The sequence below is a fragment of the Hypomesus nipponensis genome, chromosome 27, assembly GCF_054491055.1.
Source record: "Hypomesus nipponensis isolate SF chromosome 27, ASM5449105v1, whole genome shotgun sequence".
In the NCBI taxonomy this organism is placed as follows: domain Eukaryota; kingdom Metazoa; phylum Chordata; class Actinopteri; order Osmeriformes; family Osmeridae; genus Hypomesus; species Hypomesus nipponensis.
In genome coordinates, this window is record NC_140387.1 from 4,989,856 (window position 1) to 5,012,497 (window position 22,642).

At 53.2% G+C, this 22,642-nt stretch overlaps 1 protein-coding gene across 2 annotated transcripts in view; it reads left to right on the top strand.

Annotated features, from left to right (window-relative positions):
* Positions 1–758: 758 nt before the first annotated feature.
* Positions 759–22,642, top strand: part of ank1b (ankyrin 1, erythrocytic b) — a 50,442-nt gene continuing 28,558 nt past the window's right edge. For both annotated transcript variants that reach the window (XM_084693635.1, XM_084693634.1), the window contains exon 1: positions 759–884. In XM_084693635.1, coding sequence (XP_084549761.1) covers positions 759–884 — 126 coding nt within the window. The remainder of the gene's footprint in view (positions 885–22,642) is intronic.

Consider the following 22,642-nt stretch of genomic DNA (forward strand, 5'->3'; position numbering starts at 1 on the left):
AGAGAGAGAGAGAGAGAGAGAGAGAGAGAGAGAGAGAGAGAGAGAGAGAGAGAGAGAAAAGAAAAGAAGGATTCTGCAGTTCTGGTGCCCTCGCCGATCATGTTTTCCACACACAGCACACTGTACCCAAGCCCCGCGGGCAAAGGACACACAGGTGCCAGAGGATGAGAGGAGCGGAGGGAACGACAGAGCAGAGGGAGAGGAGGACGCCACGGACCGAGAGCAAAGGAGAGCGAGAACCAGAGTGAGGGAGTGAGCTCTGCAGCAGGATCCCTGCCGTTTTGACGCGCAGGACTGCGTGACTGGTCCGAGCTCTGGGAGGAAAAGAGAGGGAGAGAGAGAGAGAGGGAGAGGGAGGGAGGGAGCGAGGAGAAAGGGAGGGAGGGGGGGGGAGGGGAGACAGGCTCAGTGCAGAACAGCCTGGCTGGATGAGTAGCAGCATCGGCAGTAGGAGCAACAGCAGCAGCAGCAGCACTTAGCCGTAGCATCTCCTTTGTGGCTGCTTGGGTCCGTCGCCGGAGCACCACGTTCGCAAGCTCTCTCTCTCTCTCTCGAACGACGCAACGCAATCGCGCGCGCTCTGCCCGGCCGCCACGCACACACCCACGCAGTGGTGGCCGCCGACGCCGTTGTCAGAGCCGGGGCAGGTGCAGCGGGGAAAAGGGGGGGACGGGTGTTAGCGCGACGCGGCGGGGAGCTACGGCGACAGCAGCCACAGCAGCAGCAGCAGCAGCAGCAGTAGCAGTAGCAGCGGCACCATGGCACAAGCCGCCAAGCAGCTCCGCAAGAACAAGGACCTAGCGGAGGCCGCCGCCCAAGAGCTCCGGGAGAAGGAGGAGGAGAAGAACAAGAAGAGGAACAAGTCGAGGGACCGCAGGCGTAAGGTACGCGGGGGTACCCGGACCATCCTCTGGAACGGGTGTCGGTGTTTGTTTTCTCTCTGTCTCTCTCTCTGTCTCGCTCTCTGTCTGTCTCTCTCTCTCTGTCTCTCTCTCTCTCTCTCTCTCTCTCTCTATCTGTCTGTTTCCCGCTCTCTTTCCCTCTCTCTCTCTCTCTCTCTCTCTCTCTCTCTCTCTCTCTCCCTCGCTCTCTCTCTCTCTCTCTCTCTCTCTCTCTCTCTCTCTCCCTCGCTCTCCCTCCATCGCGCAGGTTTGTGTCGGGAGTCTCCAGCACATGTATAATTACACACAGTCACGCGGCTGCAAGGACGCAGTGTGTTAACCAGTCATGCACAGATGCTCCGGCGCAGGTTGTGTCCGCTCAGTCAGACATTGTAGATGGGGGGGAGGGGGGGGGGGTGGATGAGATGGGTCTGGTTGAGGGGGGCGATGGGGTGGGTGGGTGGATGACAGTGGTGCTGTTGGGTGACTGGTGATCTGGGATTTTCGTCATGTCACACGCGCACATGTACCTTCTTAGCACGGAACACGCGCACACGCGCTTCCTGATTTGCCATCGGTGCTGTGACTGTGTGGTTTATGTTTTTGTTGTTGCCTTTCTCTACAGTGTTCTCCTCCTGAAAACCTGCTGTAGAACGTGTCATGCATCTGAACACTTTAATGTCTAAGTGTGTAACTGAGAGAGAGAGAGAGAGAGAGGGGGAGGGATATGTGCGTCGAAGCTCCCATGTTCCACCTATAGAGAGCGGCCGGTTTCACTGAAGGGATGTCTCCATGACAGCTCCAACCATTACCTCCTTAGCACTTATCCCCACCCCATCCCCAAATGGCTCCGTGTGGCTCCTTTGTATAGAAGCCGAGGTATATAACCAGAGGTATGAAAGGAGCTCTCGCGTACCTGCTCCACCGCATGCCGTAGTGTAAATGTGAAGCTTTACGTCCTTTCTCAGAGCGGCTAAGCATTCAGTATTCAGACTAGCGGACGCATCTTAATGCTGTTACAGTGTAGTGGTGAGACAGAGAGAGAGAGAACGAGAGAGAGATATGGGGGAAAGAGGGTGCAATGTAAGGAGTAAAGCGAGGTGAAAATGATCCCCCAATTACACATGACGGTTGTTATCGGAGTGGGAAACAGACTCTGTGATGTCAGGGCATCTGGGCGGCCATGTTGCCACTGCTAATGATGCTTTTCAGAGGAACCCTTCTATCGCTGGTCTCCACATACAGACGCCGTGATGCATAGGGAGGGAGGGAGGGATGGAAAGAAATAGAAATGGAAGAGGGGACAGAGAGGACAAGGGATGCAGGGAAGAGAGAGTTCCAGAAGGAATATTTTCTATCCTGCAACTGTTTGCGTCGCTCTCGTGCACGCTAGAAATGACAGGCATCAGTGTGCCCAAATGTGTGTTTGTCATTGACATCGGAATATCGCCGAGACCTGATCGAACCTTTTCCCGATTTGACACTCAACGCGGTGATTATCGATAACCTCCAGCAATCGCAAACATGGGCGTCAACAAGGAAAATAAGGAACGCATTTCCATGTTGTTCCATGCCTTTTTTCCAATCATTCAATGTTCTGCATGGCTGGACATGGCAATCTGTTGCAGCGAACACCAGACAAATCAATCCCAAGGAATCCCGAATCCTTCCTCTCTGCACCGACGGCCCCCTCGGTGAGAGCCATGTCCCTCTGCAGCCTTGTCGGGGCAGTGGCTGGGGAATTTGACGTCGGCAAGAACCCTCCGGAGAAACCCATTGAGTTCTGGAACGTTCAACAGCTTCCAGACGTTATTCGGGTTCAGCTGCAAGGCTGTATAGGGAATGCTACCCTCTCTTCCTTAACTCGCGGGTTTTATGTGACATTGAACGGATTGTAGATGAGATCACAGTGCAACAGTTTCGTAGACCAGCTCTGTGCCCTGTGGAGTTTGGCTCTCTCGTCTGTTTTAAATGGCTGTTGTGCACACGTGGTGGGCGTTACATATAGATTGAATATTTCCATGCTCCCTGAGGTGTTTTCTTCCTGCGATCATCTGCAAAAAGACCTGCTGAGGTACCTGTCAGAGAACAAAGTATGTGTACAGTATGGGAGCGGACCTGCGACCTGTCTGTGTGCCTGTGTGCGCCATGGTTTATGTAACCTCCTGCAACCAGACCTCTGAAGATGAATCTGTTGGGGTGTGCCCTCAGAGGCAAACGCACTCCTCGAGAACTGCCCCTTCTGACTGAGGTAGCCGTGTCTCAGGAAGGAAACACGAGCTGTTCCGCGCTGTGGGGGCCGTAGACCCACCGGATCGGACCCAAGCTAGGATTCGGAAGGCCAGAGAACTTAACGCCCTGCTCCGAGTTCCGTGAGCCGCGTAGATAGAAAACTGTGCCACGTCAGTGCATGCCAATTAGCCTGGGGGCTGGAGAGTGGAGCGCTGATTAAAGGGCCGTATCGCTCAATACAGAGATGGTGCTTGTAATCCAGAAGGCTCAGTTACTAATAACCATGAAACGAGGCACCTAACCCAGCTCGGTTGATTTACAGGACCGTGCATTCATAGGTAGTAAATACGTTGCCCTAGATTCCTGTGGAGCCAGAGTTTGAATACACTCCCGGTGTATGCTGGGACATGTTTACGTGTGTGCCTACGTGTGTGAGACTCAAACGGCGGACTGGCCCAGATTCCAAGGGACCGGTGCGTGTGTGTGTGTGATCGGGAGGTTGTGTATGGGATTGTGCGTGCGTGCGTGTGTGTGCGTCTGCGCATCTCAAAGGACGGGGAGCGGAATGAAGCAAGGTCAGATTGATCTGTAAGCACCTCTTAGTTCAGATACAGGCTATATTTACCCCTTCTTGCTTAAAGTTACACTGCAGCCCAGAACCATGCCATCGGAATGTCTGTCTCATTCTCATCCTGCATAGGCGAGCATTTCTTGAATAGGAACATTCCGCCTCAAAGTCAGATCGGTAGGAGGCGTACGGTTTAGTTTATGGCTCTGTGGGAAATATTAGAGTAGGAGGTCAGAGGCGGAGGTTAACTTCAAGTTTAAAACCGTCGCTATGGCATCACCGTACAACAGTAATCCCATCTCCCCCGCTGTCGGTTATTGCCGGTCACCTGACCTTGGTGCTATCGATCTGTAAGGTCCTACCCACTCATTTAGTTACGCCGTCTCAAATTGGTTTACAGTAACTGTTGATGTGATTTTGGCTTCAACTTTATCTAGCGGATGTAAATGCAGCCCGCAGCACCACTGGCAGGTAGTATTTGATCAATTTAGCTAATATCTCCTTATGTGCTGTCATATGTGCTAATTGCTGGGTGCAGCACAGCCCAAATTATTTTTGCTCTATTTACTGAAGGAAAATGACATTTAACATGAAATACAGCAAAGCAAGAAAGTGAGCCAGAGAACGTATTTGTTCGGACGGTGGGCATGGGGTTCACACAGTACGTTGCGTGTGCATAGGAGTCGGATTCATAAGCATGCACGGCACAGCTACACGTGTGTGTGTGTCCTTGCCCAGAGTCAGACGCTGTCCCCGCATCCCTGCTGGGGTGCCTTGGACGCGGTTCCCCGTGGCAACGGCGGGTATGGCGGGCGGAGAGAAGCGGAGGTTCGGATCCGCCCGGTCTCGCGGGCTCCGCTGCACGCGCTCAGTGGCTTCCTACCTCACTCTGACCACAAAGAGGCGTGCAGTACACAGCAAAACAAGCCTTACCACGGGCCTGCACAGGCCCCTCCCTTTAGTGTTCATTTGATAAAGAGCTAGCTAGCTAGCCGTCTTCTAATCCCTCCCATGGCGATGCCATGTGCTCCAGACCAGACAGAGGTGTGAGGTCTTGGCCCTTCAGTGCCTACGTAATCCCGTCGAGGGAGCAAAGAAGTGAGCGTGCGATACAACACCAGCCCCACACGCTAGACGGTGGGGGGGTCGATGTTCTACGTACACACCATCTCCTCGGTTGGGCCCGAGCTGTACACTACTTTAGGACCAAGGAGACCCACACGTGCTTGCTGCTACAGTGGACTCTGTGCCTCCATGAACGTGACCACCGTGTCAAGAGCGTTAATGGACAGATTAGTGAGTAATCGAGAGGAGCCCACACTATGACTGAGAGACATTGGTAAACGACTGATGTCATGCTGGTCGTGCTCCAGCCATGCTTCCGGATGACTCAAGTTTGTTGACTCGGCTCTTGGTGGCAGCTTGGCCGTGTAATCGCCATGTGGTGACAGAGCCATACCCGACAACTCGTACGGCTCACAAACATTCCAATGATGTCATAACGAGAGAGAGAGAGAGAGAGAGAGAGAGAGAGAGAGAGAGAGAGAGAGAGAGAGAGAGAGGGATGGCAGAAAGAAGAGCTGAGGGCGAGAGGAAGCAGAGAAGGAGGGAGGGAGTAAAGAAGGATGGAGTTACGAAGTCAGAGAAGGAGTTGAGAGGGAGGGAGTAGGGGTGAGAGGTGTGGAGGACAGATGAGAGGTGAGAAGGGGGGGGGTTGACCAGCTGAAGGCCTTCTTCCACATGTTTCATCTACAGCTGTACTGACAGCTGCTGCAACCCCGGGGCTCCCTACGAGAGCATTGTGTGTCAGTGTGTGTGTGTGTGGTGGGGTAACAATCGATTGTCAACAGTCTGAAAGGTGCTTCTGGTTTATGCCAGAAGGTTACATACTAGTCTATACCACAAGCACAGTTGGTGAGGATATATATTATACTGAAGTTGATGTTAGATACTGTAGCCCAGTGGTTCTCAACCCTGGTCCTCAGGGACCCCCTGTCCTGCATGTTTCCCTGCTCCAACACACCTGATTCAAATGAATGGGTCGTTATCTAGTTATGTAGAAGCCTGCTAACGACCATTAATTTGAACCAGGTGTGTTGGAACAGGGAAATATCTAAAACATGCAGAACAGGGGGTACTTGAGGACCAGGGTTGAGAACCACTGCTGTAGCCTATATATATATATATTCCTCTAAATGGTTGTGACTTTTTTAGGTCTCATGGCTTGTTAATGTGATGAAGTCAGACATACCAGAAAATCATCCGACAGCTCCTAAAGAAAGACCACAGCGCTCTCTGCATCAAGTCATCAACAAATCAACAGCTTCATCTGAACTGCCACAGAACCTGGGAAACTTTGCTGGAGCTCATTTGAATTCTTAGCCCAAATCTCTGGCCCTCTGCCAACAGATGCCCTGCCAACCTGATCCTGAGGGGAGACAGGGAGGGTTGGGGGGTGTCCTCCACAGCATCTGTTAGTCCCTGAGTCTTCCCCCTGTTCCACCTCACCAAAATAAGCTAGGAAGCAAAGGACTGGCTGTTTTTTAAGATGGGTTTGGCTTCCCTCTCTCTCTCCGTCTGTCTCTGTCCAGCCCGCTGGTCTGAAAGCACACGGATGAGATGAGAGGAGTGCTGGAGTGGCAAAGATTTACCTGGAGGGTGGAGGGGCAAAGGAACACCAGCCATCCATTGACCTGGGTCACTGACGGACCTCTGTTTGGAAACCCTGGCTCTGATATTTGGCAATCTCTAAAATGGAGACCATAACTTGAAATGGCACACCTGAAATTCCTTTGAAATACTTTTCTGTAGATATCATTATCGTATCTGTAGATATCATATATCAGATATCGTATCTGTAGATATTGTATATCCGATATTGTATCTGTAGATATCATTGCCTTAGTTGTGGCAGCTGTAAAGGAGGGTTTGGGACACAGTCCTGGCTGCTCAGGTTTGAGGAAGTCCGCGAGTTAATTCTGCCAATCCCTACTCGGGAGATATTTCATTTGGAGATCTCACCTATCAAATTGCTCCCCCTACTCCCGCCCATTCATCAGGTCATCCATCACCTCAGCCGGAGGACTAGCCAATCAGAGCACTCTCATGCAGGGGAGGGGTAATGGCTATAAATCTATTGGGCAAAGTTTATCATGACCCCCGGGGTCAAGTAGCAGGCATGTGAAATGATGGATGTTGCCATGGAGATTAGAGTGTGTCATACAGCACGGGAGTGAGACCTCAGTACCTCAGGGGGGGGATGGGAGGAGAGGGTGACTTGATGTGACATCCAAGTCACCAGGACTGGGGAGAGGAACCGACCAATGAAGGGGCCTGACACACCGGCCGCGTGTAGCTACGCTACAAATCGCACATCAGTGGTGTCAGGTATAGACCAATAACAGTAGATGTTACAACAGGACTATTAACCATCCTTCATTTCAACCAGCAATGCCTCCGAACCAGTCCCTCATAGATTCATGGATGCGATGTCACTGTGGGCGTTGGTCTCCGTGATCATTTCACCAGGTTTCCACGGAGGATGGTAATCACAGTCGACCCGTCACTATCCAGCTCGTCGAGGAGCGAAGCTGGCTTTCTCTCATTAGGAAACGCGGGGCGGAGGTTACGCAATGGAATTAGCCCTCCTCAAGGTCCATGTGTATCGTGTGTCCAGACGAGCCTTCTAATGTGCTGAAGTGCTGCCACCCCCCACCACTTCACACACACACACACACACACACACACACACACATGCACACACACACACACGCACACGCACACGCACACCTCCCTCACAGCTCTCACTGTACAACTTTGCCATGAATGCATACATGCTGTAAGCTACAGGGTGAAAGGGGTCCTTTCCAGAGACAGATTGGAGATTGGTATCCGCCACAGGCAGTGACTAGTGTGGTTGCTCTCCCAAGGGCGTATGATAGAGGGAAGCAGGGTTTGAAATGAGGGGCGGCTGGTGGGCCCTGAAACCCTGTATAAGACAGTAGGACTATCAATTTTTATATCAAAATTGGCACTTTTATAATTGGTCATGTCTGTAGGGCTTGATGTAATTGCAGCTTGACGAGTGAAATTATCATTTAAAATGATTAAATTCCAAACATAAGATTTCCTAACAGTAAAAGAAAAATATACAGATAAGAATATTTCAGAATATTTTGTCGGGGGCTGGATTCGGCAAGGTTCATAGGTCATTTCGAACCCTGCATGGGAGCCTAAAACCTGCTGTACTAAGGGCATAGTGTCGATAGTTGGACAATGCACATTGTAGACTGAGGTGCCAGGGGGGCGTTTGTTTCGGTCATACATTTCCTAGCAAAGGGCATGTGTGATGCTGTAGGAGTAAAGCCCAAGAGATTATTGCGGCAGGTGAACAACATCGACATGTGTGTGAGCTGGGTTGCAGCGGCGTCCTTGCTTTGGCATTGGCTGCCGTGTGTGTGTGTGTGTGTGTGTGTGTGTGTAGTACGACAGGCTGTTCAGGGAGCAGTGTCTGCCTCTCATGGCTGTCCCCCTGCAGTGATGCCCCGTATTAACTGCCGATGGATCATTGGGTGGGAGCTGATTCATCGGGGCTGGCTCTCTGACAGAGAGCTGATCACCGAGATGAGTTTCATACACACGCATGCCTCCCCGCACGCACGCCCCATTACACATACTGTAAACAGACCTAGGGCACGCGCAGGCACACGCGCATTGACGCGCCCCCGCACAGACATGCGGTGCACACAGGCACCAAAAAACACGCGCGGGCGCACGCACACAAACTCTGGCTCCCATTGGTCATCCTCTCCATTTCTCATTCCTCGTCTCAGACCAGTTTGCTCCCCCCTGCTATCTATATCTCCGTCCATCTGTCGCGAGGCCGTCTTCTTTCCTCTCTGGACGCCTGCCGAGCGCCTGGCCCACTGTTTTATTCCGACATTATGCAAATCAGCTGCGATTGACTCGGACGGCAAACATGCAATTTCTTTTTTTACCTCTCATTTATAATCAAATCTTTCAAGTCAGAAGCTACAATAATCCTATGGAGAGAACAAAAGGCAAGCTAATGGGTCCACCCCCACTCACCCTGACTTCCATTAGAGAGAGAGGGAGAGAGAGAGAGAGAGAGAGAGAGGGAGAGAGAGAGAGGGAGAGAGAGAGAGACATAGAGAGAGAGAGAGAGAGAGAGAGAGAGAGAGAGAGAGAGAGAGAGGGAGAGAGAGAGAGAGACATAGAGAGAGAGAGAGAGAGGGAGAGGGAGAGGGAGAGGGGGAGTGACAGAGAGAGAGAGAAAGAGAGAAAGAGAGAGAGGGGAGAGGGAGATGGAGAGGGAGACAGAAAGAGATAATGGAGAAAAGGGCGAAGGGAGAAGGGGAAGCGCGACCCTTCGTTCTGCTCTCCTTTTCTTCTCTTCCACCCACAGTTTAAAATTGAATCAGGGATGAAGTATTTATATGAGTGCAGTTTGGGACTTCCAGTTGGGTGCCTCGACACAGCAGAGAGGAAAGGCAAGGGAGGGAGGGAAAGAGGGAGAGAGAGAGTGCATCTGTGTGTGCGTGCGTGTGTGGAGGGGGGTTAACATACCATGATATCAGGGCTGCGGCACAGTCGCTTGCTATTTTTTCCTTCTGTGTTTATACGCTTCAGGCGGAATAACACAGTCCCAGACTGGACCGCTCTCTGAGACAGAATAGAGAGGAGAAGAGGGGGGCGGTGTGTGTGCGTGGGGGGGGGGGGAAGGGGAGGGGAGGGAAGAGGGGCGGCTTGGCGATGATAAGACAGATAGCCAGTGGAGGAGGGCTGTGTATCCTGTCCATCTGTCCAGCCGTGGTGCTCCCTGCTGGGCCGTGCTCTGAAGGAGGACCGGCGTGGTAGTATTAGCAACACGTCACTTTGAAACACCTGGCGCAAAGCCATGGCTTTGTTTTGTCAGTTGGTTGACAGTCAGCACCCTGCTTAGTGGCTACAGGACTATTCTGGAGGACTGTCTGTGGTCTAGATATTGTTTACAAACATGGGGCTTGTCATTGCTCATTGGCTGCAGTTTCCTGTGAACAGTACCTCTTGGGCCTCTTGGGTTCTTGGGATATATATTTGTGTTTCGGCGGCCCATTGTTATGTGCTGTGCACTGTGGCACATTGTGCCTCATTAAGTCACAGAGAGCGCTCTCTAAGTGACGAACACTCTCCCCTCCCCTACCCCTCCACACACACACACACACGCTCGCACCCCACCCTCGCCGCTTTCGATAATGACTTTGACGTGGTCCGGTGAGTCCCAGCCGGAAAATGTCCGCCATGATACCTGCCCCTGCTGCGCATGCTCAAAAAAAAAAACCCACGTGTTTGGAATGGAGGAGTCCTGCGCACCGAAGGAAATTTCAATCGAACACGTTCAGCGCGGTGGGATTAGAGGAGTGAGATTGGGATCCGGGGGGGGCCGTGGGTTGTGACGCGGGCCGGGCCCCGGCCTATACGGTCCCGGGGATTGCAGTATTCATGTGCCCTTCACAAAGGTCAACTGCTCCTCTTTCATGTGATGCTCTCATTTATACGCTCGTGCTACGAATTCTGCTCCTCTCCCTCTCTCTCCTTCTCTCTCCCTCTCTCTCCTCCTCTCTGCTTTCTTCCTCTGCGTTCGTCTCACTTTCCCCTCTGCTTGGGGGTGTATTCAGTCAGTGTTAGTGTGCTTGTGGCAGAGCCCACGATACGCCACGACTCACTCTGGGCCTCGCCCTCCGCCTGGCCTCCCTCAGTCCTCCCCCTCAGCTGGGTGCGAGGTGCTGGGGGAGCCAGGGCTGGTGCCCCTGGCCCTGGGGGGGCGGGAGGGGGCGGGAGGCCCCCTACAGGAGCCGTCCACGCTGCTCAGGGGACAGCGGGAAAGGACAGACGTGAGTCACAGACTCCCCGCGGCCGCGCGGGGCGGGACGGACCCGGGGGTTGAGTTGCAGCTGTTGATGGACGGCTATCATCTGACGCGTATGGATTTTTTTTGGGGGGGGGTTAAACTGTGTGCGTCGACACAAACACACAGACACGCGCGCACACAACCTCTGTTTCGTTATTCCCGTACGTGGGCTTGCGATGAAGGAGTCCTGGAGGCTGACTTGGCATTTTCAGGGGGGGGGGGGGGGGGGGGCGGGGGGGGGGGGGGGGGGTAGGTGACAGAGTGACAGAGGGACAGTGCTGGCTCGGCACCAGGAGCCCTGGAGGAGGAGCAAGGTGACACACACACACACACACACAAGCACACACATGCCCACACACATGCACTCTCACACACACCGCACACTGATAAGGACAAACAATGCCGCGGGCTGTTCCTCTCCACACCTGTCCACTCTGGTATACACACACAAACACGCACACACACACACACACAAACACGCACTCACACACACACACACACTTATCCTTGAAGTAGACACCAGCTTGCGCGTAGGACAGTAACTGAGGCTCTCCACTCTGGGCCAAAGTGGTTGTTTTGATCCTTGGCCATCTTCTCTTCTCAGTCAGTTTAATTTAGGCTTTGTTCTAGAACAGTGCCTCTGTCTGCACTTGTCTCCTACATATATTCTTATACATCCAACATATTCTGAACCAAGCAGAGCAGATCCCAGGGATGTGTTCCAACATGGCTGATATCACACCACATGACAGCAAACTACTGCTTAAGTCACGGGGCCCAGAAAGGAACGTCTACAAACTAGGTCTCCCTTTAACTACAGGGCGTATGTGAAGCCAAACATGATCTTCAAGACACACTGACCATTGTATTTGTGCATCTGCTAATCAGTTGGTTGAACGCAGTCCATCATTCCAGCATCAGAAGCTGGTGGGTGTTAGAAGACGGATGTTTGTCTGTGTTAGAGGAAAAGGTTTTCAAACGGATGCTGTCTATCGACATGTCTGGTTGCTATCTCACCCAGCCCCTGTGTAATCGTTTTAGTAGAGCACAGGCCTAGGGAATGGGGTCGCTGGGTTGTCTATGTGCCATCCCATAATACATGACACAGCACTGCTGTTGCCATGCCCCAAGCGTCATTGGTCAAGGGTTTGTTTTGATTCCGTCATATACTCTGTGAAGAAAAAGGCCTTAGCAGGAATGGATGACCAGACAGCATGGTGTTGAGTGCGTGTCTGTGTGTGTGTGTGTGTGTGTGAGAGGGTGATCTCCACTCTCCATATCTCACGCGCCCCAGGGAAACTTGGGGCGTTTTAACCACTAATGAGTTGAGCTCAGGACCTTGTTTAGTATTCCTCCCCATTTGGATGCCTCACTCACTCTCGCTCTCACGTTTTATGGAAAACAGCCATGGCCCCCGGGGAGAGGCTACTTGCCGCATCGACACGGAATGTGTTAACCCCTGGTGCACCTCCAGCCTCAGGGATGACCCTGACCTCCCCTCCCCCCCTGATGAATGGCTCCTCTCGGGTTCAACGGCCCACGTCGGCTGGAGAGGAATGCTGAATCAGAGCTATCGGACGGAGGGCTCAGAATCGCGCCAGCAGACCCGCTGAGGGCTAACAGCTCCATTCGTGTTTCGCGATCGAGGGACGAGCCGTGTTTGAGGGCCGCGCGAGGGGCTGACGCAGGGTCTTCCGGCGCGGTTGTCGTCCGTCCGCGTCCGGCGGCAAACGGTGTGCCGGCTTCTTCCGAGGGAGTTGGGGGGAGGCGGTTGCCCGTCCTCTGCCCCACCTTGCGCTCGCCTCGTCCTCTGCGTGCGGCCTCCGCCACGCCCCCCTCCCTCCCAGCATGCCTCTGAGCCGTAAGACGACACCCACTGAGTGATTAGCGACGACCTGCTGTCACAAACACAGACAGACATGGTTGGATGTGACACACACCCGCACGCGCACGCACTCGCACACACACCCCTGCACACATGCACGCTCGCACATGCGCACACGCGCAGTCATGTTTCCCTGGAGCCATCCCGCCTCTTGGCGTGATGTCTAATCACGGGTTTTTCAAAGCCATCGGTCCGACTGAGATCAAGATTCACTTGGCTCAGGACTCATTACGGTCTTCGTGGTTCTCCCACCCTCCAGTTCTCAGCTCCTCGTTAATATGCCGTGCTGCCTCTCTGCGCCCGACAGGCTGGCCCGCTTTAGGCCCAGCTTTCCTCCTCTCCTCCTCCTCCTCTACCCTCGCCCCCCCCCGCTCCTCACGCCCTGCCCCGGCCCCATACATCTTCACTCCTCCCTGCCATCCCCTCTTCCACCCCATTTGTGGAGGCGCTAACAAGGCTATTCCTCATCCTGCGCCCTGCTGCAAGGGCGGGGCAGAAAAGGCTTCTGGGATATGATGGCAGGGGGGGGGGGGTTCACACAGTGGGTGTGAACATGGGGGTGGATCTCCGCGTGGGGGGGATCGTGTTTTCAGTGGGACAGCGTAGTGTACTGTTTCTTTTCGCTTGTGTGTGTGTGTGCTCGCTTGCTTGCGGACAGAGATGTACGCATGTGTGTTCGGTGTCGGTACACCCCCGCTGGCAGGAACATATGTCATGTACTGACGCCCGTAGGGCTTTGAGACGGTGTCGTCTTTGCATGTGCTGACTTTGGAACGAGTCTGCACGTGCGCGCACGCTCCGCGCGTGTCTCCGTGTGTGTGTGAGTCTTAGTCCACCTGTGTTCATCAATGTGTGTATTGCTGTTGCCGTGCAGTGTGGTTGTGCTCGCTAGCCTCCCGGGGAGAGTGCGTCCGTGCGGTTACTCGGGCGCGGGCCTGCGCACGCGGGGCCCTGTCGGCTTCAGAGCACTTGGCAGTTCAGACTAGTGACAGGGACGATTCGCCGGTCAGTCAGTCAATGTCAGCACGGCAGCGGAACTGCCCCGTCTCTCTCTCTCTTTCTCTCTCTCTTTCTTTGTCTCTCTCTCTCTCTCTCTCTCTCTCTCTCTCTCTCTCTCTCTCTCTCTCTCTCTCTCTCTCTCTCTCTCTCTCTCTCTCTCTCTCTCTCTCTCTCTCTCTCTCTCTCTCTCTCTCTCTCTCTCTCTCTCCCTAGCCCCTGTCCCCGGCGTGGACGCAAGCCACACTGACAGTCAGCAACCGGCCGTGACCTCACCCACCAGGCCACGCGGCGGACCTCTCCCCGACCAGAGGCCCTGTTTGCCTCCGTACGCTCCTGTTTCGAGGTGACCGCGGTGACTCGCCCCGACCTCCAGCTCTAAACGGGATCGGGCTGCTCCGAGACAGGACTCTCCGTAGGACTGCGACGACAGAGGATGTCGTCTGACTCCCTCGTTCGCGCGGGGGCTGTCTCGCCGGGGGTGCGAAAACAGTTCCCGTGGCGTGGTCTGATATTTGTATTCCTGTTCTGTCTGTTTAAATTGACATTCTGAAGACTGGCGTGGTGCTGAATACTCAAGTAGAGACAGCGATGAGGCGGAGGTCGAGGCGGGTCTAATCTCAGTTTGGGTGTCAGGTTGCTTCTAATCCAGAGAACGGATGAGTGACAGCAGAGGAGGGAGGAGGGGGGAGGAGGGGGGAGGAGGGGGGAGGAGGGGGGAGGAGGGGGGGTGACCTCTGACCTCCCTCCCTCCCTTCAGAGGAGGAGCGTTAGTGGCACGGCGAGGTGTCGTGTGTCTTGGGAGAGGCGGGTGTCGAAGACAGATCAAGAGCGCCTGTGTGCTTGTGCAGTGTGTGTTTGTGCGGTGTGTGTTTGCGCAGTGTGTGTTTGTGCAGTGTGTGTTTGTGCAGTGTGTGTTTGTGCAGTGTGTGTTTGCGCAGTGTGTGTTTGTGCAGTGTGCGGCACACACCTGAGGGGATGTCAGAGCGAGAAGGAAGGATGTTGCCGTGGCTTTTTAATTGATGCCTGTGTGTCATGAAAAGGTTCACATCCTGCCCCTCCCTGCAGCCCTAACTACCAGGAAACAGGTGACAGTTGTTCTCAGCCAGGTCAAAAGCCCCCTCGTGATCCACAGAATGGATATTGTCAAATGCATTGCACTCAACATTGATTAGATTGATTCGGTGATGGATCATCGCAATTGAAAGATGGATTCTGTACCTTTCTGACCTTGTCACGGGTAGTCCAGGCGCCAAATTAGTTGTCAGTGTCACTTTATCTCTTTCTTTCTGTATTTTTGTCACTGACCTTAGATTTTACAGCAGACCTCTATCTCCTTCAGAATACATCTCTGCTCCTGCTCTTCCTGCTTCTCATCTCTCCCTTTGTGGACGGTGCTCTCTCTCTCTCTCTCTCTCTCTCTCTCTCTCTCTCTCTCTCTCTCTCTCTCTCTCTCTCTCTCTCTCCCTCTCTCTCTCTCTCTCTCTCTTTCTCTCTCTGTTTCTCTCTTTCTCTCTCTTTCTCTCTTTCTCTCTCTGTTTCTCTCTCTCTGTCTCTTTCTCTCTCTCTCTCTCACTCTCTCTCTCTCTCCCTCCTTCTCCAGCTGTCCTTATCACCCCACCCTTTGTCCCATCCTCCAGCCCACCTTCCCGTTCCCCCCCCCCTCCCCTTCCCTCCCCACCCTGTGTCCTTCCCCCTCTCCCCTCCCTTTTTCCTCTCCTCTCCTCTCCGCCCCCCCCCCCCCCTCCCCCTCTGTCACAGTGATGGTGTATTGCTCCGGTGGGAGTCGGTGGAGTCATGGAGCGTGCGTGCCGACTGCTCGTGCAGGACCTGCACACGTGCCTCTCAGACACTCAGGCCCCTCTCATGTCCTTCCCTCCCTCCCTCACGGGCCATGTGCAGACAGAGAGACACGATACGACACCGGCGACGGAGCCACGTCCTTTCAGGACGACCACGTCCCGAACACGACGACACGTCCAACCGTACCCGCAGTCGACAAATAAACACAAACAAATTGACATCGTCATTTCATTCGTTGCGCCCTGCATACTCGTTGCGCCCTGCATACCATTCAACTAAAATTCCAGGTCACAGGGTTAGTATCTTAGTGTAGGCATTTAGGATATGCTGTATATTTATGAATATAAATGCGTTTGACGAGGGTTATGGTCGTGTCATGCATTATGCAGTATGGGCACACAGCCTGCCAGAGTGCTGGCTCACGCAGCGTCTCCTCTAACCGCCCGAGAGGTGAGCACACCTAGCGTTGACATTCAAGGGGGACGTCATGAAAGAGGCTCTTGAGGAGCGCTTCCCAGAATGCTTAGCGGCAGGCGCTTCTGCAGTGCTCATGAATATTGAAAGGGAAAAACGACGGCGCGGGAGCGGGCAAACAGAGGGGGGAGAGAGAGAGATAGGGAAAGAGAGACAGAGGGGGGGGGGGAGAGAGGGGGAGAGATAGAGAGAGAGGGGGGGGGAGAGAGAGAGAGAGACAGGAAGAAGCGAGGGACCTGAGATAGGGAGAGAGACAGAAAGAGACAGAAGGGTAGAAGTAGAGAGAGAGAGAGAGAGAGAGAGAGAGAGAGAGAGAGAGAGAGAGAGAGAGAGAGAGACAGAGAGACAGAGAGACAGAGAGACAGAGAGACAGAGAGACAGAGAGAGAGAGTGAATGGAAATGCTGAAGGTGGAGGGTTCAGAGCTGAAATGGGATCGGGATTCAACCCTTTCGAACTGATTGAGAGGGACACAGAGACACAGATGGAGGGTGGTGTGCAGGCCGTGGGTCCTCCGTGGAAGGCCAACTGGGCACAGTGTCGGGGTGGCACGACATGGAGGATGACTGGCAGGTTGATCACAGAACAGAGAACCTATAACCATAGTCTTTCCCGCAGAACAGCTCGACGAGGCACTTCAACATTGCGGCTGCCATCTCTGTGGCCTGCGTAGAAAGTCACGGACTCAAACTGTTTTTTTTTTTTTGCGTGTTCCTTTATTGGCATGTATTCACACTGTAGTTATTGTCTGTTTGAGTCACCGGAGGGAGCAGACTGTGTTACAGAGAGAGGGAAGCAGTGAGATAAGAGTGAAACAAAAGTATACTTTGATTGTAATGGATGGCAGAAGCACTGGCCTGACAGAGACTATAAATATTTCAGGGCCTCCGTTTTAGCTCAGGCGGGAGAGGAGACAACAGGAAGCTCCTTATTTCGGTGTGTCTAATTACACTTTCATGAGGTTGGAGGAGTTTGTTTGCTTTTTTTGGGCCCGCTCTTCCTCATCTTGAAATCGTCGACTGGGTTTCAAGTCTGTTGACGCGTGGTGCTGGTTAGTCCTGCGAGGGTACATGCGTGTCTGGCGCGCGCGTGTGTGTTTGTACAGGTGTGTGTTTGTGCGAGGGTATGTCTGCCTCATCGTGACACGCGTGCACACGTATGCACGTACGCACGCGCTCTGAAAGTCTTGCCATCCATGAATATTTGATCAACTCCCACTCTGGAGGGATGCTGGGAGGGTTATTGATTCTTCATTCTCCAGGCCATGACTCCATCTTGCCAGTTATGCACAGGGGATGCAATGATTTCTGGGAATTTACAACCTTTGTCTAGCAAATAATGGAATTGATATCAGTGATATAGTTTTCTCTGGATTGGGACATTTTTTATTTTCGTTTAAAATGACGTCTAAATCGTGACAACATCTGTTAGAAAGCACTGGTATTGTTGCTCTTATCATTATTGGTGGTAGAACTGATGGTGGTACTGGTTTTGTTGTTGGTTTATGAGAGCTTTATGTCAAGTCATCCCCTTACTATACTGTATATAAGCACGGTATATATATAACATACATACAGTACGTTAATTGAAAATAAAATAACGCCCAAAATCAGAGTCAGGCAACAGTTCCACAAAGAACACGAGGCAAGACAAAAACAGAGTCTTTAAAACATTTATCACTTGTTAGGCCTTGCGTAAGACCCAGGTTCACGACATCACGTGAATGCGCGAGCTTGACTTCTGACAGAAAAGAGGCGTCTGTCATCGGTGAAGTCGTGCAGCGCGGCAACACGGCAGAATGCGCCGAGTGGCAGAGTGGCAGTTACAAGAAGGACTAAAGCGCCCGGTGACCATGAGACGATGGGTTATAATTAGAGAGAGTGGTTGTGTTGTGTTTTGGATGCCAGGACCAGTATGACCTTCCCTTCCTGCCAGTGTTTTAGCAGCTTGTGTGTCTTCTCATTCCCCTTCTGCTGTCGCCGCTCTCTCATTGGTTGCCGGGCTGTCTCCAAGCCAGGCCGTCCTGGGACCCCGGCGCCTGTTGCCGCTCAAAACCTCGCCACCATGTCAACAGATAATGACGCGTGGGTGGGTGTCGTGGGTGGGTGTTCACGCGCTGTACGGATGCGTGCTTGCGGAACTGTGTACAGTTCTTATAATTACATGTGCGGTGTGTGTGAGACAGGGAGTTTGTTTATCCGCCTCGCGCTGTGTGTGTGACAGCGTAGAAGGGGGTCTTTGAGTGAGTGAACCCTGGAGGGGTTCATTACTGTGATCCGTCTCTCTGTGGTCCTTCTGGTGTCTGCGGGAGTTAACACAAGCTGACGTCAGGCAGGCTATTTCTGTGATTGCGTGTGTCAGTGTGCACGCGTGCTGTTGTGTCTGTCTTGGACGGTAGTCGTCGTGTGAAGGTTTATGGATATTTGTCTGTCTACGCTCTCCTGCCATGAAGGCATATGTGTGCACGCTACCGTTTCCAGAACATTCCCTGCTTTCCCTGGCTACGCATGGACCAGCCAGACTCCAGTTGTAGTGGGACACTGCCAGCTTCCAGCAGTCATCACTTCTGAAGTTACAAATGCCAGTCTGCTACATTATCTACTTCCCGCCAAGCACCAACATGTCATCATTATGCGTTTGGGCGGATTTCCTCATTTCAACTGGACCTCATCAGTTTAATGAGGTTTGCGTGGTGAGGAGTCGGCCTGCAGTTCCACGGTCTCTGCTGATTTCTCAGACTATGTTCTCTGTTGCTTTTTTGAAACTCAGTGTCCATTGAATTCCCGGATAGTAACAATGGGTGGGAGGGGGGGTGAGGGAGGGAGGGAGGGAGGGAGGGAGGGAGGGAGGGAGGGAGGGAGGGAGGGAGGGAGGGAGGGAGGGAGGGAGGGAGGGAGGGAGGGAGGGAGGGAGGGAGGGAGGGAGGGAGGGAGGGAGGGAGGGAGGGAGGGAGGGAGGGAGGGAGGGAGGGAGGGAGGGAGGGGGGGTGCATGGTAAGTGCATGGTCAATGGATTGCTCTTTTTTTTTCAGCAGTGGAAAGATCTCCCGAAGTCACATGTCTACGGCAGATACCGTGGATGTTGTTAGCCCTGTGACATGGGACAGTGTTTCCGTGGTGACATCTGACCCCTTCTTCTGTCCGCGTCTGTTATCCAATAGACCCTTTTTTCTATAATGAGATAGTCCTGTAGTGAATGTGCTAAGTGGAAAGCTATCTGTCGTTTATCACAGTCGGTTCCCAGGGGGATATTAGTTAGCATGAGGGACGATTCTTGCCAGAGCAATTCCAAATAAGGAGAAAACACAAGGGCTTCACATACGTGTCCTCTTCTTCTTGGGTAACCGATCTTCACTATTGTCGTCGTTTATGACTCATGATGTGTCTTTACACATGCACATTGTCATAAACATGACATGATCCGCTATTGTATATATGTTATAGTCATATACATGCTGCGCGGTTTGTGTTGAGGCAGAGCAAACTGCTAGCGAGGCGAGCTAAACCCTGTTCTGTGGGTAGGAGGCAGTTGTCCCTTGGGTAGCTGAAGCTTGGTTGAGCTGACGTTCAGCCCCCAAGGGTTGTGCTGTCTCCTGGCTGTTCCTGAACGAAACAGAGTGTGTGTGTTCGTGTGGGAGAGTGTGTGCGTGTGTGTGTGTGTAAATGGTTGTGTGCGTTTGTGCCCCTCGTGTGTACCGTATCTTCCTGTTCTTTTTCGTTGACGTGCATGCTGTCATCGTCCAGGTGCCTGGCTTGGAATGAAAGTCTTTCTCGACGTCTGATGAATCTACCCGACGCGATTGATGTATTTTCTTAGCGTGTCTATTATTGCTCTTTGGTTGACGTAACAGCCAAATTCTCATCTCGATGGGTCGCTTTCGATGCCGATGTCTACGTGCCTTTCAAAGTGATCTGGCAGTGGCTGACACACTTTGCCTGCATGGGTGTTTCCCGTTGAGATTGTTTCGTCTCGTCACGCAAGGTGTTGGCACTGCATTGTACATATCTGCATACTGTACGTGTGTGTGTGTGTGTGTGCGCTTCTCTGTATGTCTTTCACATGAACTGGCCTTGTCTTCGTGTGTGTTGATGTGTCTTCTAGGCCCATGTGGTTCAGCGCTGGCTAGTCCATCAGGACAGTAGCATGAGCGCTGAGAGGCTGGACCCGACCCGGGGAGTGTGGCACTATGATGACAGAGTAAATATACTGTACTTGTACCCCACCGCTGCATACTGTACTTCAACACTTTCTCCCTCCACTCCCGTGGCGCCTATGTTCGTGGTGTGGTGTCGTCGCTTTCCTTGGTATTTTTTTTTGTTTTCCGATTTGGATTGTTTTTCTTCGGCTCCCCCCCCCCCCCCCCCCCGCAGAAGTGGTGTGATGTCGTGTGTCGTTCTGTGGCGAGCGAGCGCAGTCGGTTTTCCGTGGCGCTTCTGCGTGTGCGTCTGTTTTTCAACACTTTCCTGTCTCAACCTCCCTCTCCTCGATGTGCTTGTCGAACCCTTCCGTCCCTGTGCGTGACGTTCTTGCGGTGCGTGTCGGCGCGCACGTGTGAGTATATTTTCGCCACAGGTACAGAACGTGATGTACTGACTGTACGAACAGGTTCTGTGGTAAGCACCGTATATATGTCTGTGTACAATGTTGTGTGTTAACTGTGGCTGTGTGTGACTCAAGATGCCGTCTTGCCATAAACCTGTATTATCAACAGCACCATGCATCAAGGCTCAAACCACCTCATTGTCACGAGAACGAAAAAGCCAGAAGCAATTCCTGCGTAGTGTGTACCGAGGCCTTCCTCCTTGGGGCAAAGATTAAATCCTTCCCGCACGACACTTTCTGTAGAAAATGAAAGCCTTGAACAAGCTCACGTGACGCACACACACTGCATCGCACACGCCGTCAAACACGCGATGCGCACGCGCTGTAGGAGCGAGGGAGCCACGCCGACCCACAGCCACAGACAGTATTCGATTCTCCTCCACTATTAGATTCTCCTCCAGATGGGAGACAATAGGAGCGAATTGAATCTGCGCTCGAGCACGAGGGAGGAGCGAGTCCCTCTTCTCGATCGCCCCCAACCTCTCTCTCCCTGCGCCGGGGTGGGTCGCGCCGCGCCGCAGCCTACCGCCCCTCGCACTGCTTCACATCGATATGACACCAGAGGGACACACTGATCTGTGGGGAGAGACATGGGGGGGGGGGGGGGGGTGGTGGGGGGAGGAGGAGTGATGAGACAAACATGCACCAGACGGAAGGGTGTGAGAGAGCAGGCCAGGGAGCATGCCAGGGGAGGGAGGGAGGGAGGGAGGGAGGGAGGGAGGGAGGGAGGGAGGCAGGGAGGGAGGGAGGGAGGGAGGGAGGGAGGGAGGGAGGGAGGGAGTCGTTGAGAGAGACAGAGATAAAGAGAGAGAGGGAGAGAGATGGGGTGGGGGGAACGTGAGACAGGGAGAAGGGCATGCTGGGTGTAAATCACCCGTGTTGGCCTGGTGTATCTGATTACCGGATGCGACGGACAGACTGCACACGCCGATGACAGATTAGCAGGCGGGTCCGACAGGAGACGGGATGCAGGGCTTCAAGCAGACCGCATATCACCGAGGGAGGAGGGTCGAAGAGAGAGGGCGACTTGGAGAGGAGAATTGATTCCAGCCGACCTGTGAATCAGAACAACCTGATTGGAATGTGATCTCGTACGCGTTCCGAAGCCATTTCCACATCCAGGAAACGATACAAACACGCGCATTTCTCGGGCGCGCGCACACGTTGATTGACTGTCGCGTATAATCGCGGTTTCAACCGCACAATCAGGATGATAGATGTTCGTAGGAATGGGCTCCAGAGATGGGGTGCAGAGTGCAGATACTGTAGGCTGGGGGAGGAAGGCGGAGCTGAACTCTGCATTCCACACACACCCTGCCCCGCTGAGGAGAAACATTCAACACATCAGTCAGCACCTGTGAAGTCCTGTAGCAAGATGGGCGGAGGGAGACTGCAGCGAAAACATGCCGAATGCTCTGGTTTAGACAAAACGACACGAGCACCGAAAGCTGTAGTACAATAACAGTGTTATTATTATTTAGTCATTTTAGCAGACGCTCTTATCCAGAGCGACTTACAGTGAGTACAGGGACATTCCCCCCGAGGCAAGTAGGGTGAAGTGCCTTGCCCGAGGACACAACGTCATTTTTTGGGCGCACAGCCAGGAATCGAACCGACAACCTTCGGATTAATAGCCTGACTCCCTGACCGCTCAGCCGTCTGACCCCTCCCGTGTTAATAACAGCAACAGTGGTTGAACTCGGGCCCAACCTCGAGTCACTGACATTTACTGGCAATTACCTCCATCCCGCTCACAACACACGGTGTGAGGAGAGCATCCAACATTGGTGTTGGATGAGAGCCTACTGTCAGACAGACACATTATAGTAAACCACCGCAGCTGCCATACTGGGAAACGTCTCAAATGTATCCAATGATTATCCAACGATTCATCCAACGATTCCTCTCATCGGTGGCTGTCACTCCTCTTCCCATTTGATCGTCGATCTGACCTTCTCTCTTGCGCGGAAATTCGAGGTCTGACACCGGTGGAACGCGGTGCGGAAGGGCTCGCCGGCTTCGTTGCAGCTCGCCGAGCGCACATCATGTCCAAACGCAAATCCAGAGGCAGAAAGAGAGAGAGATGACATTAGAGGGTCGGGGGAGAAAGAGAGAGAGAGAGCAGAGCTGGAGGGAGTGGAATCCAGGAACAGCTTACCCACCTGCCCTCTGGGGGAGAGACAACCCGCAAGACACGAGAAGAGAGCTCAGCCGGAGGGAGACCCCAGGAGAGGAGGAGGATAGAGGGAGCACTGATATAGAGGAGAGGAAGAGGGAGAGAGAGGGAGAGAG